The sequence below is a fragment of the Eurosta solidaginis genome, chromosome 3 (genome assembly GCF_040869045.1).
Source record: "Eurosta solidaginis isolate ZX-2024a chromosome 3, ASM4086904v1, whole genome shotgun sequence".
In the NCBI taxonomy this organism is placed as follows: Eukaryota; Metazoa; Arthropoda; class Insecta; order Diptera; family Tephritidae; genus Eurosta; species Eurosta solidaginis.
In genome coordinates this window covers 10,983,588-10,998,211 of record NC_090321.1, presented here as the reverse complement: position 1 = coordinate 10,998,211, position 14,624 = coordinate 10,983,588, and the positions used below count along the sequence as shown (strand labels likewise).

Below are 14,624 nucleotides of genomic sequence, written 5' to 3'. Positions count from 1 at the left end.
TCTAGGGCATGGTAGCAACTGCCGGAAATGCAGTGCAAATATTCACAATAGTGCCATAATACAAATATATTTCATTGGGTGCTCACAATCGTTTATTTTTAACAAATTATTTTAATAAAATATAGCTAAACAAAAGCACTACGACCAAAATTGCCCAAAGCTCGCTAATAGCCCCAATCTCCATCTTTACAACCAGAACTTTATTTATAGAACCAAATAAACGTCGTGCTTAGATTTGCTGACTTATTGTTTTTAATGATAAAAAAAATACTTGGCACGAATTACCCCCAAGGAGATTTAGGCCGAGCTTCTCTTCCAAATTGCGTCGTGTCTCTTTTAATTTTCCCTAAGAAGCTTTTCATGGCACAAATACACTAGAGTGTTTGCCAAATCACTTCCGAGGGGCGACCCCGATTAGAAAATTTATTTCTTATTGAAAAACAGTGTATTAGCCAATCTTTTGACCGCGTTGTAGATAAAATGAAAGACCTATTAATTCCCATAAGTTTGGATCAGCTATTATTTTTATAGATATAGTTAGTAAGCTGGGTCAATTTATTAACCTATATCGCGCCATCGATTTTTCGATAGGTTTTGGGCTCAGGAAAAAAAAGTTCCACTAAGCATACCCAAAAAAATATTTTTCGAGCCTGCAAATTTGAGTTTTTTGACTTTTTTTCTTTGATATTTAAGGTTTTTTTCATGACCTACTTAAAAAATTTTCATTTGATTTTAAAATTTTCATGTATACCATGATACAAAAAATGGAGGTAGTTCCATTTAGTGTAACATTAGCCACTTGACTTTTGCGGGGACAATGACAATATCACAAAAAACAAGCTACCAGATTGAAAAATGTTACGAATTTTTTTAATTTTGATGGATTTCATTTTAACGAAGACGACTAAATTACTTTCATAGTTATTTTAAATAGAAAAGAAAAAAAATGAGTCTTGGAAATATTTTAATACAAAATATCAGCCTGAAAAAGAAGGTTTTTAATACGTTTTTCGAGCTCCTGAAAATTGTTTTGGTGGAAGAAACATGGATCGAAGTATGCAAAGCAAGCGAATATAGCTTTCTTAAGTATCCGTACGTGTGCTCAGAACATTTTGACAAAACATACACGTTTGTCCTTATAAACCGACACCGCAATTTCTTGATAAATTGGCTACAAGTCCACATTTTTAATTTTTTATTTATTGTATAATTCAAGCGTTGCGCTTTAGGAGGGAATTGTCAAACCATTTTTTAGGGAGAACATTACCCTCTAGCTCTGCAGGTTAGCCACTAGTTTTGAGAGTGTTTTTGCCTGTTGTACCAGGGGTCACTTTGGGGCAGCCCCGCCTATACACATTCTGTGCGCTTTTAGCATTGTCATAGATGTGCAGACTTTGGAGGTACGCTTTTTTCCAACATGCCTTGAGAAATATCCACTGTAGAGGCATGATAATAGGGACATGCTAGAACAAAAGGATTTTTCGTGTATTTTTTTTCTGTCTACGGGTCAAGCTCCCATAAATATATGAGTCATTAACCAATGTATGAGTCATTATCCACTATTTTTCAATAAAATTGCATGTTTTACTTTATTCTCAATCGATATATATACACATAAATCGTGCTAAAGCATATTATTATTGTCTCCGATGACCATTGCGTTTTAATCCTAAAGGAAATTTCCATCACGAAAAACCACAATTTCGCCTTAAACAGTAACGGTATGGCAACGCTTCTGGCAAGACAACAAACATATTGTAACGAATGTTAGTAGCACTGAGCAATGCTATCGTCTCTAAGCCGATGCTAACCAGCGACGTGAATGCACATCAATAATTCAATCATTATGTATCTACATAAACGAATAAATAATTACGTCTACACATATGTACGTATACGAACATCGGAGCGGCAATGCACAAATACATGCATATATCTTATCTGAGTTGTCACAAGAGAGAGCAATAATTTGTGCACGTAGTTGTGGCTGGCGATTTTGTAGCCGAAACTAACTAGTAACTTCTGGAAATAGAAGAGCCTAGATGTATGCAGCGTAAACTATAAAAGTGGCGCAGGCGAGTAAGAAGTAATTCAGTTTGATTTGAGTTGTCAAGCAGTTTGATTAAGACGATATCTAGCGAGCAATAGCAGTGTTATTTTGAATAATAGAGTTTCATTGAGCTATCAATCAGTGTGGTTATTAAGCAAGCTATTCGTTGCACAGTTTGTTATTGTGAAGTACTTTAATAAAGGCCATTTTACATTATTACAAATTGGAGTTATTTATTCAACAGTTTAGTGATTCGAACTTAGCAGAGGATTGCAAATAAGAGGATTTACAAGCAAATTCGTTACAATATTAAACTTCAAAAATCCCCAAATACGTCAAAAAATTTTGAGTGGAACTACCTTCTTTTTTGTATCATGATGTATACCCTGTCCGACTCAAAATTGTCCGCTAAAAACTTTGGCGACGGACGTACGGACGGATATGGCTAAATCAACTAAGCTCGTCCCCTGATCATTTTGGTATACTTATTGGTGGGTCTAACGGAAACATATACATAAAAAATGATTTGGAGCCTTGAAAATGAAAAAAATCGATTTCGGCCAAAACAAGTCCCAAAAACCAAAAAAAAATTTTTTTTAAAAACTGTGAATGCCAACTTTTTTATCGCATAATTTTAAGTGGGATAGGAACTGTGAGACAAGTTCGTTTCTGAAGAAACCCTTAAAAAATGGCGAAAAGGTATATTTTTTCACCAAAACACTCCTCAAAACCCAAAAAATATCTTTTTTTTTTCAAAAAACTGTTATCGCCAAAGTTTTTAGCGGACAATTTTGAGTCGGACAGGGTATACATGAAAATTTTAAAATCAAATGAAAATTTTTTAAGTAGGTCATGAAAAAAACCTTAAAAATCAAAGAAAAAAAAGTCAAAAAACTTAGATTTTGCAGGCTCGAAAATGGTTTTTTAGGGGATGGTTTTTTTCCCGAGCCCAAAACCTATCGAAAAATCGATGGCCCGATATGGGTTAACTTTCGTCCATGCAAATCAACCCAGCTTAATAGTTAGGTCACAGCCTGTTAAAGCTCGGTATAGATACACATCGCAAGAAAAGAAAAATTCCATACAAAAAATCAAGAAATGCTCAAGAAAAATGTCGGATGTGAAGTAGTATCCTCTCTCAAGAAATCTCATACGCCTTTTCTAAAGATTTTCACACAAGAAATCAGGGCCGAAACTGTTATTCCTTTTATAATATAATTCCTTGCAAAACTATTAATTTTGGACTTTTAATATATTTGGATCAAGATAAAAATTATTTTCGGATTTTTATTTTTTGAGTCCGATAGAACTAGTTAAAGTCCAGAAATAAAGTTAAATCCGTACTTTTATTTTTTAAGGTCAAAATAAAAGTCCCGCTTGATAACAAAGAAAGGGCTTATCCGAAACAAACAATTTTTTTTTTTAATTCGGATAGGCCGTTTCTTTGTTATCAATCCGAACTTTTATTTTTAAAAGTCCGAGTTTAACTAGTTCTATCGGACTAAAAAAATAAAAATACAGATTTTACTTTTATATGTGGACTTTTATGGAAAAAGTTCGAAAAATAAAAAGGATGCCTGATTCGACATCATATTGCTATAGGGATACCTGGGAACTCAAACATTTTCACCTAGGGACAATTTTTTGACCAGGACTTTTTCAACTCCGGAAAAAAAAATAATTATTATTTTCCGTCCCTGCAAGAAATATATACGAATTTTTTTCTTGAGCGTGAGAGGTATACTTTACCTATACAAACACCACCTCGTTTTTAGAAATTGCATTTTTGAAAAATTGTGGGCGTGGCAAATGTCAAAGTTGTGAAAAATGCGTGAAAAATTACGGTAATAGGTACCTTTGAGCTGTGATAATTACGGAACGGCTCAACCGATTTCAAAGATCTTGATACCATTGGAAATGTATTCAAATCGACTTTCGAAAATATAAACTGTAAAAATATTTTATTACACTCAAAAATTTTACACTGCAAAGCATTTTTTTGTTTGTTTTTAAATGCTTGATCTTTGAAGTTTTTTCCAAGTTTAGTTTTTAAAAAACTTAAAAAAATGGTTTTACAGCGAAATAAAAATTTCATCAAAATCTGAGGGGTCGGGTTCAATGCATATCGGTTTTGAAATGAAATTCATCATATGTGGAGACCACGTTTAAGGCCTATGATTGTCATGCGTTCGAACAATTCACGAATTCCGTGTTTCGTACTTACCAATCAAATCTACGATGACAAGGGGATCACTGTTGATATATTTATTTGTACGTCTTTGATAATCGGGTTCCCCAAGTAAGAATGCAGCTACATATGGTGTGAATATGGCGGTGTATATTACAAGTATCAGTATTATCCAATCCCAAACGGCTTTAAATGGCGAATAGTGTAATATTGTCCATTTGTGATATTCGGTGTTGTCAATTTTTTTGTCTGGCAAAATCGTTGAACCAAGTGATAGGACCTGGAAATTTTTATACAAGGTGTCCTAAATATGCAAGATACATATGTTCATTTTTGCAAATATATATACATAAGTACTAATGATTCATTGCTTTCATTTTGTAATATCAGGATTCGGGGTATATGCTAGAAAAAGCTAATACGTTTTTCACGAAACTCTCTTCTTTTGGAAATTAATAATAAATTAATGTGCTTTTAATATAGTTATTTACTTTAAACGAAATGTGTTCATCTATGTATATTTATACGTACATACTATATTGTGACGAATATTATAATCATTAAGCGATACTACCATCACTAAGCCGATACTAAGCAGCCACTCGTATGTACGTAAACAAATCAATCATCATGTGCACACATACATACAAGGCAGCAGAGAGATACTCACAAACGCATGTCATCATCAGCCGAAGTAGTACATACGCATATGGCTACAAACTACAAATATACATGTATATAGCTGGTAAACAAGCATGAAGTTCACGAAAGTACTAGACCTTAGGAGAAATGGGTGAACGAGGAAACCGATAGTATAAAAGCAGTGCAAGGTTATGCAGGGCTAAGCAGTTTTGATTTAAGCACGCTATTGGTTGTGAAATATAAGTGTTATTGTGAAGTACTTTCAAAGTAGTCTAATAAAGACTCTTTTGCATTATTGAATATTGGAGTTATTTATTTAACAATTTAGCCATTCGAACGTTAGCAGAAGGTTTGGAATAAGCGGAATTTTCCTAAATTCGTTACAATATATATTTTAAATCAAACCGTCTGTTTGTCTGTCTGAACCAGTTAAACAAGGCAAGTTTTTAATGTGGTTTTAATTTTGAAATTCGTTCCGTTTTCGACGTTTTAAACTTGCCTTGTTGCACTCAGACTTTGAATTTGACAAAACTTTCTTTGTGAATTGCGTCTTACATAAGCGCAATAAAGTGTTCAGGGTTAATCCTATTCAGGGAAAGGAAGGTATTTATTAATGTTAAATAACTTACAGCTTCTACTGAGTCAGGCAATTTTAACGGCTTAGGTCCTAGCAATGGTTCTTTGTCTGGAATATCTTCGGTGTGTTCCTTTGAAAGCCTATGGGGAGCTTTCTTTTTTATAAAGTTTTGAGCCGATATTTTAGAGCGAACGCTGTCGTATGAAATTGTTTTCTCAAAAACATTCGCTTGACTGTGTATTCTTTCTTTACGTTTATTATGTGCTAGATCATTCCCATAAAGATGATTGTTTTTATGAAATTTATCCTTCTCACTTGGTGTAGCAGATGTGTGGATATTACATTTTAGACTTTTCTCCTCACATTTCATGCAGTTTCCACCGAAAACATTCCACTGATTTACTTTATTTATATCATCGTTAGGGTTTTTGTTCAATGATGAAAATTGTTTTTTATTTTTGCTTATATTCTCTACCATCATACACTTGGTTGTTTCACATTTAAATTTAATATCAGACTCTGCTAGTTTATTTTTTATATTTTTATATGCTATATTATCATTTTCTTCTGTGCGCCCAATTTTATGATAGATAAATCGATTGAGACCCGTATTCATGGGATTTTTATAATCAAATGCGTTTTTGTTATAGTTAGAACCTTCCGTAAATATACCGGAGTTAATCAGTATATCCGAAACAAAAATAGTTTTCTTATCCATTTTTCTAAGTTTGCACATAAATGAAAAAAGTTCTTTTTCTACAAATTTGTTTAAGTTGGTGTTCAGTAGTAATTCGTTAAAATTATTTGTTTTCAGGCAAACTTTTTTATTACGTGACTGCGATATATGTTGTACGCCATTGTGCGAAATATAGTATTCACATTGTCGCAAAATCTTATCCAATATACGGATTTCGTTCAGTTCGAAGCAAGAAGTGTGGGACATACTGAAAATAATATATAATAGATTTATTTTAATTTTACTGGTATTGAAAAATTTAGTTATCTTAAATCTATAAGTTACTTTGCTCTTAAAAAATTTTTCTGTTAAAGAACATGCCAGCTCAATTGACTTTGCACAAGTAACAAATAATGTTGAAAAATCAATATTTGTATGGTTAATTTACAATAGTGCTGCGCGAGTTTCCGTTTTAATGCAAAACCTTTGCCAAACACACTACTGGCATTTGTTCGGCAATTATGAGTACATTAGCCGGTACTTTTTATACTCAGCGTGCTTTGCACACAGATTATATTAACTTTGATTGGATAAAGGTTGGTTGTACAGGTATAAAGGAATCGAGATAGATATAGAGTTCCATATATCAAAATCATCGGTGTCGAAAAAAAATTTGATTGAGCCATGTCCGTCCGTCCGTCCGTCTGTCCGTTAACACGATAACTTGAGTCAATATTGAAATATCTTCGCCAAATGTGACATACGAGCTTATCTGGACCCAGAATAGATTGGTATTGAAAATGAGCGATGATAACCACGCCCACTTTTTATATATATAACATTTTGGAAAACACAAAAACCTGATTATTTAGTAAATAATATACCTAGAATGTTGAAATTTGACGTGTTGAAGAAAAATTAACGAAATCGGTTAAGGAATACGCCCAGTTTTATATAAAATCTTTTTAAAAGGGTCGTGGACGAATAAAACGAGCTATATCTTTGCAAAAAAGAGTTTTATAACAATGGTATTTCATGTCCCAAGTGGATTTATAACAATAAATAGGAAAAATTTAAAATTTAAAAAAATGGGCGTTGCACCCTCCCTTTTATGACTAAGCAATTTTCTATGTTTTGGGAGCCATAACTCAAAGGAAAAATTAACGGATCGTCATAAAATTGAGTACACTATAGCAGAAAATATTTCTAGTAAAAATGGACGGGATTGGTTAACGGTAACCACGGCAACTTAGATATAAAACAAGTTTAAAAGTGTCGTAGACTAGAATAATAAGCTATAACTTAGCAAAAAATAGTTTTGGATCAGTTGTAATAGGAAATGGGGAGACATTTTTTTTTTTAAACGGGCGATGCCACGTGTTATGTAGAAAAGTAATTTATCTGAAATGAAATATGCAATTTAAGCTCACGCTGAGTATATAATGTTCGGTTACACCCGAACTTTGACACCTGTACTTGTTTAATCTGGAATATTTGCAGGTATAATTCCAAAAAAATATCTGTAATTTCACAAAAAAAAATACAGTAGCTGACCTAAGTCCTTTGTAAAAGCTCCTATCCATTTAGGTTGTTATTCCTGGTAAACATATTGTAACGAATTTACTTGCAAATCCTCTTATTTGCAATCCTCTGCTAAGTTCGAATCACTAAACTGTTGAATAAATAACTCCAATTTGTAATAATGCAAAATGGCCTTTATTAAAGTACTTCACAATACACTCAACTGTGCAACGAATAGCTTGTTTAATAACCACACTGATTGATAGCTCAATGAAACTCTACTATTCAAAATAATACTGCTATTGCTCGCTAGATATCGTCTTAATCGCAACTGCTTGACAACTCAAATCAAACTGAATTCCTTCTTACTCGCCTGCACCGCTTTTATAGTTTATGCTGCATACTTCTAGGCTCTTCGATTTCCAGAAGTTACTAGTTGTTTCGGCTACAAAATCGCCAGCCACAACTACGTGCACAAATTATTGCCCTCTCTTGTGACCACTGAGATAAGATATATGCATGTGTTTGTGCATTGCCACTCCGCTGCTCGTATACGTACATATGTGTAGACGCAATTATTTATTCGTTTATGTAAACACATACAGATTGAATTATTGATGTGAATGTTTGTAGTTTACAGTCTCTCGCGCGCACATAGCCGTATAAGTAAATGCACCTGTGTGTGACATCTCTCTGGGCTGCCTTATATATGTGTATACTTGATTTGATTATTAACGTAAATACTGCTTGGCATGGCCTTAGCATCGCCTTAGTGATGGGATAACTTAGGGGTGGTAATATCCGTGACACTGCCCTCCACCTAAGTCTGATCGTCCCGATCAGACAAATCTCTCGATCTAAACGTTGCCAGCCTTTCCAAATGGACCACTTTCATTTTGGTTCGTGGTTTACCGATGGTTTGTATGCGGTACACTACATCGTTGATCCGTTTTACAACTTTGTATGGGCCTTCCCAATTACACTGCAATTTCGGGGACAAACCTTTTTTACGTTGTGGGTTGTATAACAGCACCAAATCTCCTTCCTGAAAACCTTCTGAATTAATTGCTTTATCGTATCTGGCTTTCATCTTGTCACTCATAATCTTTGTTCGTTGCCTTATCAGATCATGTATTTCTCTTAGCTCTTCTTCCAAATCACTAGTGGATTTCCTGACATTTCTCTCCGCATTGGCATCTATCCCAAACTTCAAATCAGCTGGCAGTCTAAGGTCATTGCCAAAAATTACTTTTGCAGGGGTTTGGCCCGTTGTCTCATGCACTGCTGATCGGTAAGCCATCAAGAATAATGGTATGCGGGTATCCCATTCTTTATGGTACTTGTCTACTACTTTCCTTAAGTGCTCCTCCAATGTTCTATTGAGTCGTTCTACCATACCATCGGATTGAGGATGCAATGCAGTTGTCCGTGTTTTTCGAATGCCCAATGACTTACACATTTCCTGGAACACAGCTGATTCGAAATTCCTGCCTTGGTCAGAATGCAACTCCATTGGTACACCATACCTTGCAACCCATTCGTTTTTAACCACTTCTGCTACTGTTTCTGCTTCTTGGTTTGGGATTGGGTATACCTCTGGCCATTTACTGAAATAATCCATAACCACCAGTACGTATTTGTTTCCGCGGTTACTAGTAGGAAATGGACCTGCGACATCCATGGCGATCCTTTCAAATGGCGCACCTGAGTTATATTGCTTCATCTGGCCATGACTTCGTGTTCTGGGCCCTTCCGCTCTGCTGCAAACCTCGCAGTTCGCAATCCACTCAGTGACCGACTGACGGCAACCAACCCAATAGAATCTCTGTTTAATCTTCTCGAGCGTCTTCGTGATTCCAAGATGACCTCCGCTTGGACCATTATGCAGCTCGCTGAGCACGTCAGGAATCCTCTTTCTGGGAACAACTATCAGTTTATTCTTGTATTTACCATCCTCACTCTCCCATACTCGATGAAGGCAACCGGATATCAATTCTAAACTGTTCCACTGTGCCCAATATGACTTCGCAATGGGACTCTCTGCTGACATCTCTTCTCTGTTTGGTCTTTCATTTCGTTCGAGCCCTTGCATAACACGCGACAGATCTGCATCTTCTAGCTGGCACTGTCTTAGCTGTTCCTTGTCCCATTCATCTGTACATGTTATATTCATTAGCCGGACATCTATAATGTCTTCTTTAGCCTCGGCTTTTGAACAGTGCTTGCATTCCAAACTACATGGTCTTCGCGACATTGCATCAGCATTTCCATGGGTACTACCTTTTCGATGCTCAATGGAAAAGTCGTAGCTTTGTAGTCGCTCGATCCACCGTGCCTTCCGGATTACGGAACTGCAGAAGCCATTTCAACGCTGCGTGATCTGTCCTGACACGGAATCGCTGGCCGTAGAGGTATTTGTGAAAATGTTTAATGCAGTCTACCAATGCCAACAGCTCTCTCCGCGTAACACAGTAGTTCCTCTCTGGTTTTCCAATCGAACGGCTGTAATATGCAACTACCTTCTCCTGTCCATCGACCAGTTGTGATAAAACGCCTCCTATAGCATATCCACTCGCATCTGTATCCAGAATAAATGTTGCTCCTGGAATCGGATATGCTAACATTGGGGCAGTGCACAAACGCTCCTTCAATGTTTGGAAAGCCACTTCTTGCTCCTTCTTCCATTCAAAAGCTTTGTTTTTTCTTGTAAGCTCATGGAGGCTATGGGCTACGCTGGAAAAATGTGGTACAAATCGGCGGTAATATGTGCACAGCCCAAGAAAACTTCTCAATTCATGTAGGTTCTGTGGTCTTGGCCAATCCTTTACAGCCTCTATTTTTTCGTTCGCAGTGCAGATGCCCTCTGTCGTTACCTTGTGACCCAAATAATTGACTTCCTTTTTAAACAGCGCACACTTTTTGGGACTTAACTTCAGACCAGCGCCAGCTATTCTCTGGAAAACTTCCGCCAAGTTCTTAAGATGTTCATCAAAACTCTTGCCCAATACGATGATGTCGTCCAGGTACACCAAGCATGTTTTCCAATGTAGTCCTTTCAGTACCTGGTCCATGAGTCTCTCAAAAGTAGCTGCTGCATTACAAAGTCCAAAAGGCATCACTGTAAATTGCCAAAGACCATCACCGACACTGAAGGCTGTTTTCTCTTTATCTTCCTCCTTCACCTCAACTTGCCAGTAACCGCTTTTCAAGTCCAGTGTGGAAAACCATTTCGTACCAGATAGCGAGTCCAGAGTGTCGTCAATTCTTGGCAACGGGTAGCTATCCTTTTTCGTAACGTCATTCAACTTCCGGTAGTCCACGCAAAACCTCATTTTTCCATCCTTCTTCTTCACAAGTACTACCGGTGAGCTCCATGGACTAGCTGATGGTTCGATGACGCCGCTGTCACTCATTTCTTGTATGATTTGACTCACAACTTCCCGCTTCGCTAGTGGAACACTACGTGGAGCTTGACGGATCGGCCTCGCATCTCCAGTGTCAATTTGATGTTTCACAACATTGGTGCGGCCTGGTTTGGAACCATCCTGGTCAAATATGTTCGCGTATTTTATGAGCAGTTGTTTTGCCTTACTCTGATAGGCTTCCTCTAGCCCATGCGTCCATGCCGTGATATCATTTGAAAGATCAGTATTACTAGATGAAACGTGTTCCTGGAGCTGTTCACAGTTAATAACTACTGCGGCCTCTTGGCATCTTCCCAAAATAGCTCCTTTGGTCAAATTGAATGGTGACTTGAACTCATTTAGTACTCTTACCGGAATACGTCCATCTTGTTTTGTCATAGCCAGGGTTTTTCCTACAAGTATGTTCAGTGCTGATTTATTTGCTGCTTCGACAACCCACAATTTGTTTGTCCCACAATCTCCATCAACCTTTGCCCAGATGACTGCTTCTGATTTTGGTGGTATTTGCTGACTCTCTTCCACCAGCACTCGTTTACTACTGTAGCCTCTCTCGTAGCCGAAATTAAGTGGCACATCCATGTTCTTATATCGCATCGTCTTGCTTTGCATATCGATTTTGATGCCTTGGTTGATTAAGAAGTCCACTCCAATTATGATTTCATCAACAATATCTGCCACTATAAAATTGTGTAGTACCGTGACGTTCCCAATTGCTACTTCACATTCTACTTCTCCAATTACCTGGGTGTCTTCTCCAGTGGCTGTACGCAATATTGCTCCATGCAATGGTCTTATCTTCTTGTTGACTAAATCCGCTCGAATGATGGAATGAGATGCACCCGTATCTACAGTCAGTAAACGTTCCTTTCCATCCACATTTCCTCCGACAGTAAGATTGCTCGACCTTCTTCCAATTTGTGAGATAGAGATTATGGGGCATTCAATTGAGGGAGTCAGCTGTCGCCCCTTGCTGCTGACTCGCTTTAGTTTAACGATTGATTTGTCTTGGAGATTTGCTCATCTCCTTCTGCTCTGCGTTTACGACCACCCACATTGTTGGAACTGTTAGGGTTGGTGTTGCAATAACGCGCAATATGCCCTGGCTTTCCACACTTAAAGCATTTGACTGCATCATTATTCTTCTGCTGCGTACCCTTCAATGCTTCCAAAATTGCGTCTACCCAGTCTGGCTTTTCCACTTCCACGCGATGAGCTTTGTACGCTGGCTTACTCAAAAGTGAGGCTGTTTCCTGAGTCAGTGCATGCGATACCGTTTCAGCAAACGTTAGTTTTGGATTCGCATATGTAGCCCGCTTCGTTTCCACATCTCGTATGCCATTTATGAAACTCTGGATTTTTACCCTTTCAGTGTATTCCACGGGTGCGTCTGCATTTGCAAGATGAGCCAATCTTTCAATATCTGAAGCAAACTCCTGCAATGTCTCATTTGCTTTTTGGTAGCGGTTTTGCAACTCAATTTGGAATATCTGTTTCCTATGCTCGCTTCCGTAACGTCTCTCTAAAGCGCTCATCAATGTTTCGTAGTGGTTCCGCTCGTACTCTGGGATGGTCTGTAAGATTTCCGCGGCAGGCCCTTTCAGTGCCACGAACAGAGCTGCAACTTTATCTTCAGCATTCCATTGGTTCACTGCTGCGGTCTTCTCAAACTGTAGCTTAAAGACCTGAAAAGGAACAGAACCGTCAAAGGATGGTGTCTTTACCTTTGGATTACTCGCTGAAACAGCTGGGCGGTTTAGTTGTAACTGCTCCATACGACCTTTTAACGCTTCTATTTCGGCATCAATTTTGTCCTCGAGTTGTAAAATTTTTGCATCCTGTTCTTCCAGTTTCACAAAGAGCTGCGATGATACCTGTTCCGAAATTTGTGCCGACATTGCAGATATACGTGCCTCTTGCGCTTCCAGTTGAGACGCCAAATGTGTCTTCTGTTCTTCCAATTGTGATGTTATACGGGTTTCCTGCGATTCCAGTTGGGATACCATATACGTCTTCTGTTCGTCAAGTTGTGAAGAAATTTGTGTTTCCTGTGCTTCAATCTTCGATGTTATTCGTGTCTCTTGGGATTCCATCTGTGATGACATATACGTTTTCTGTTCTTCCATCTTGGATGTTAAACGTGTCTCCTGCGATTCCAGCTGAGATGCCACTGTCGATGTTTGAGCAGTTATTGCAGCCAATATCATGTTCAAGTCTGTGCTCGTAACTGTCTGCGATGTTTCGTTTTTCTCTTCAATTTTTGTTGTTGTTTCGTCCCCATCAGGATAAAAGACAAACTCGTCCACATCAATTCCTTGCGATTCCATTACCTCTCGTAGCCGTGCTTGAAGTTCGATCTTATTCCCAGTTTTATTTAATCCCCGGTTTTCCAACTCCTTTTTCAGTTGCTGGATCTTCAATTCACTGAACTTTGCCATGTCCAAGTTGTATTCCCAATCTTCGGAATTTATTCAACAATTCCTCTTCTGACACCAATTGTAACGAATTTACTTGCAAATCCTCTTATTTGCAATCCTCTGCTAAGTTCGAATCACTAAACTGTTGAATAAATAACTCCAATTTGTAATAATGCAAAATGGCCTTTATTAAAGTACTTCACAATACACTCAACTGTGCAACGAATAGCTTGCTTAATAACCACACTGATTGATAGCTCAATGAAACTCTACTATTCAAAATAATACTGCTATTGGTCGCTAGATATCGTCTTAATCGCAACTGCTTGACAACTCAAATCAAACTGAATTCCTTCTTACTCGCCTGCACCGCTTTTATAGTTTATGCTGCATACTTCTAGGCTCTTCGATTTCCAGAAGTTACTAGTTGTTTCGGCTACAAAATCGCCAGCCACAACTACGTGCACAAATTATTGCCCTCTCTTGTGACCACTGAGATAAGATATATGCATGTGTTTGTGCATTGCCACTCCGCTGCTCGTATACGTACATATGTGTAGACGCAATTATTTATTCGTTTATGTAAACACATACAGATTGAATTATTGATGTGAATGTTTGTAGTTTACAGTCTCTCGCGCGCACATAGCCGTATAAGTAAATGCACCTGTGTGTGACATCTCTCTGGGCTGCCTTATATATGTGTATACTTGATTTGATTATTAACGTAAATACTGCTTGGCATGGCCTTAGCATCGCCTTAGTGATGGGATAACTTAGGGGTGGTAATATCCGTGACAATATGGTACTAAATGTTGCATACTTTTCCGCACGCTTGTTACTGTATTATGTATTTTTGGTGGTGGAGTTTCAGCGTTAGCCCATTCGTGATACCCCCATATTCTGAGTATCTACGATGAAGGAAACTTATCCACAATTTTCAATACTGCATTAAAGAAAAAATTCACAGATCTATGCATGTACTTGGTACATTGTACTAATTGTGACAAATCCAATACAGCCCCCTAATTCAAACTTTCGCTAACGCTAAAACTCCATCGCCAAAAATATATAAGGCAGTATAAAGTGCGCAGAAACGTACGCAACATTTACTACTATATGGTCACAAGG

The 14,624-nt window shown here is 37.6% G+C and overlaps 1 protein-coding gene across 3 annotated transcripts in view; it reads right to left on the bottom strand.

Moving 5' to 3' along the window:
• sei (seizure) overlaps positions 1 to 6,603 on the bottom strand; it is a 54,127-nt gene extending 47,524 nt beyond the window's left edge. For all 3 annotated transcript variants that reach the window (XM_067770748.1, XM_067770750.1, XM_067770749.1), the window contains exons 1-3: positions 6,479 to 6,603; positions 5,510 to 6,401; positions 4,275 to 4,518 (exon numbers count right to left, since the gene is read on the bottom strand). In XM_067770748.1, the coding sequence (XP_067626849.1) occupies positions 4,275 to 4,518; positions 5,510 to 6,400 (1,135 nt within the window). In that variant the 5' untranslated portion in view covers position 6,401; positions 6,479 to 6,603. The remainder of the gene's footprint in view (positions 1 to 4,274; positions 4,519 to 5,509; positions 6,402 to 6,478) is intronic.
• Between the last annotated feature and the right edge of the window lie 8,021 nt (positions 6,604 to 14,624).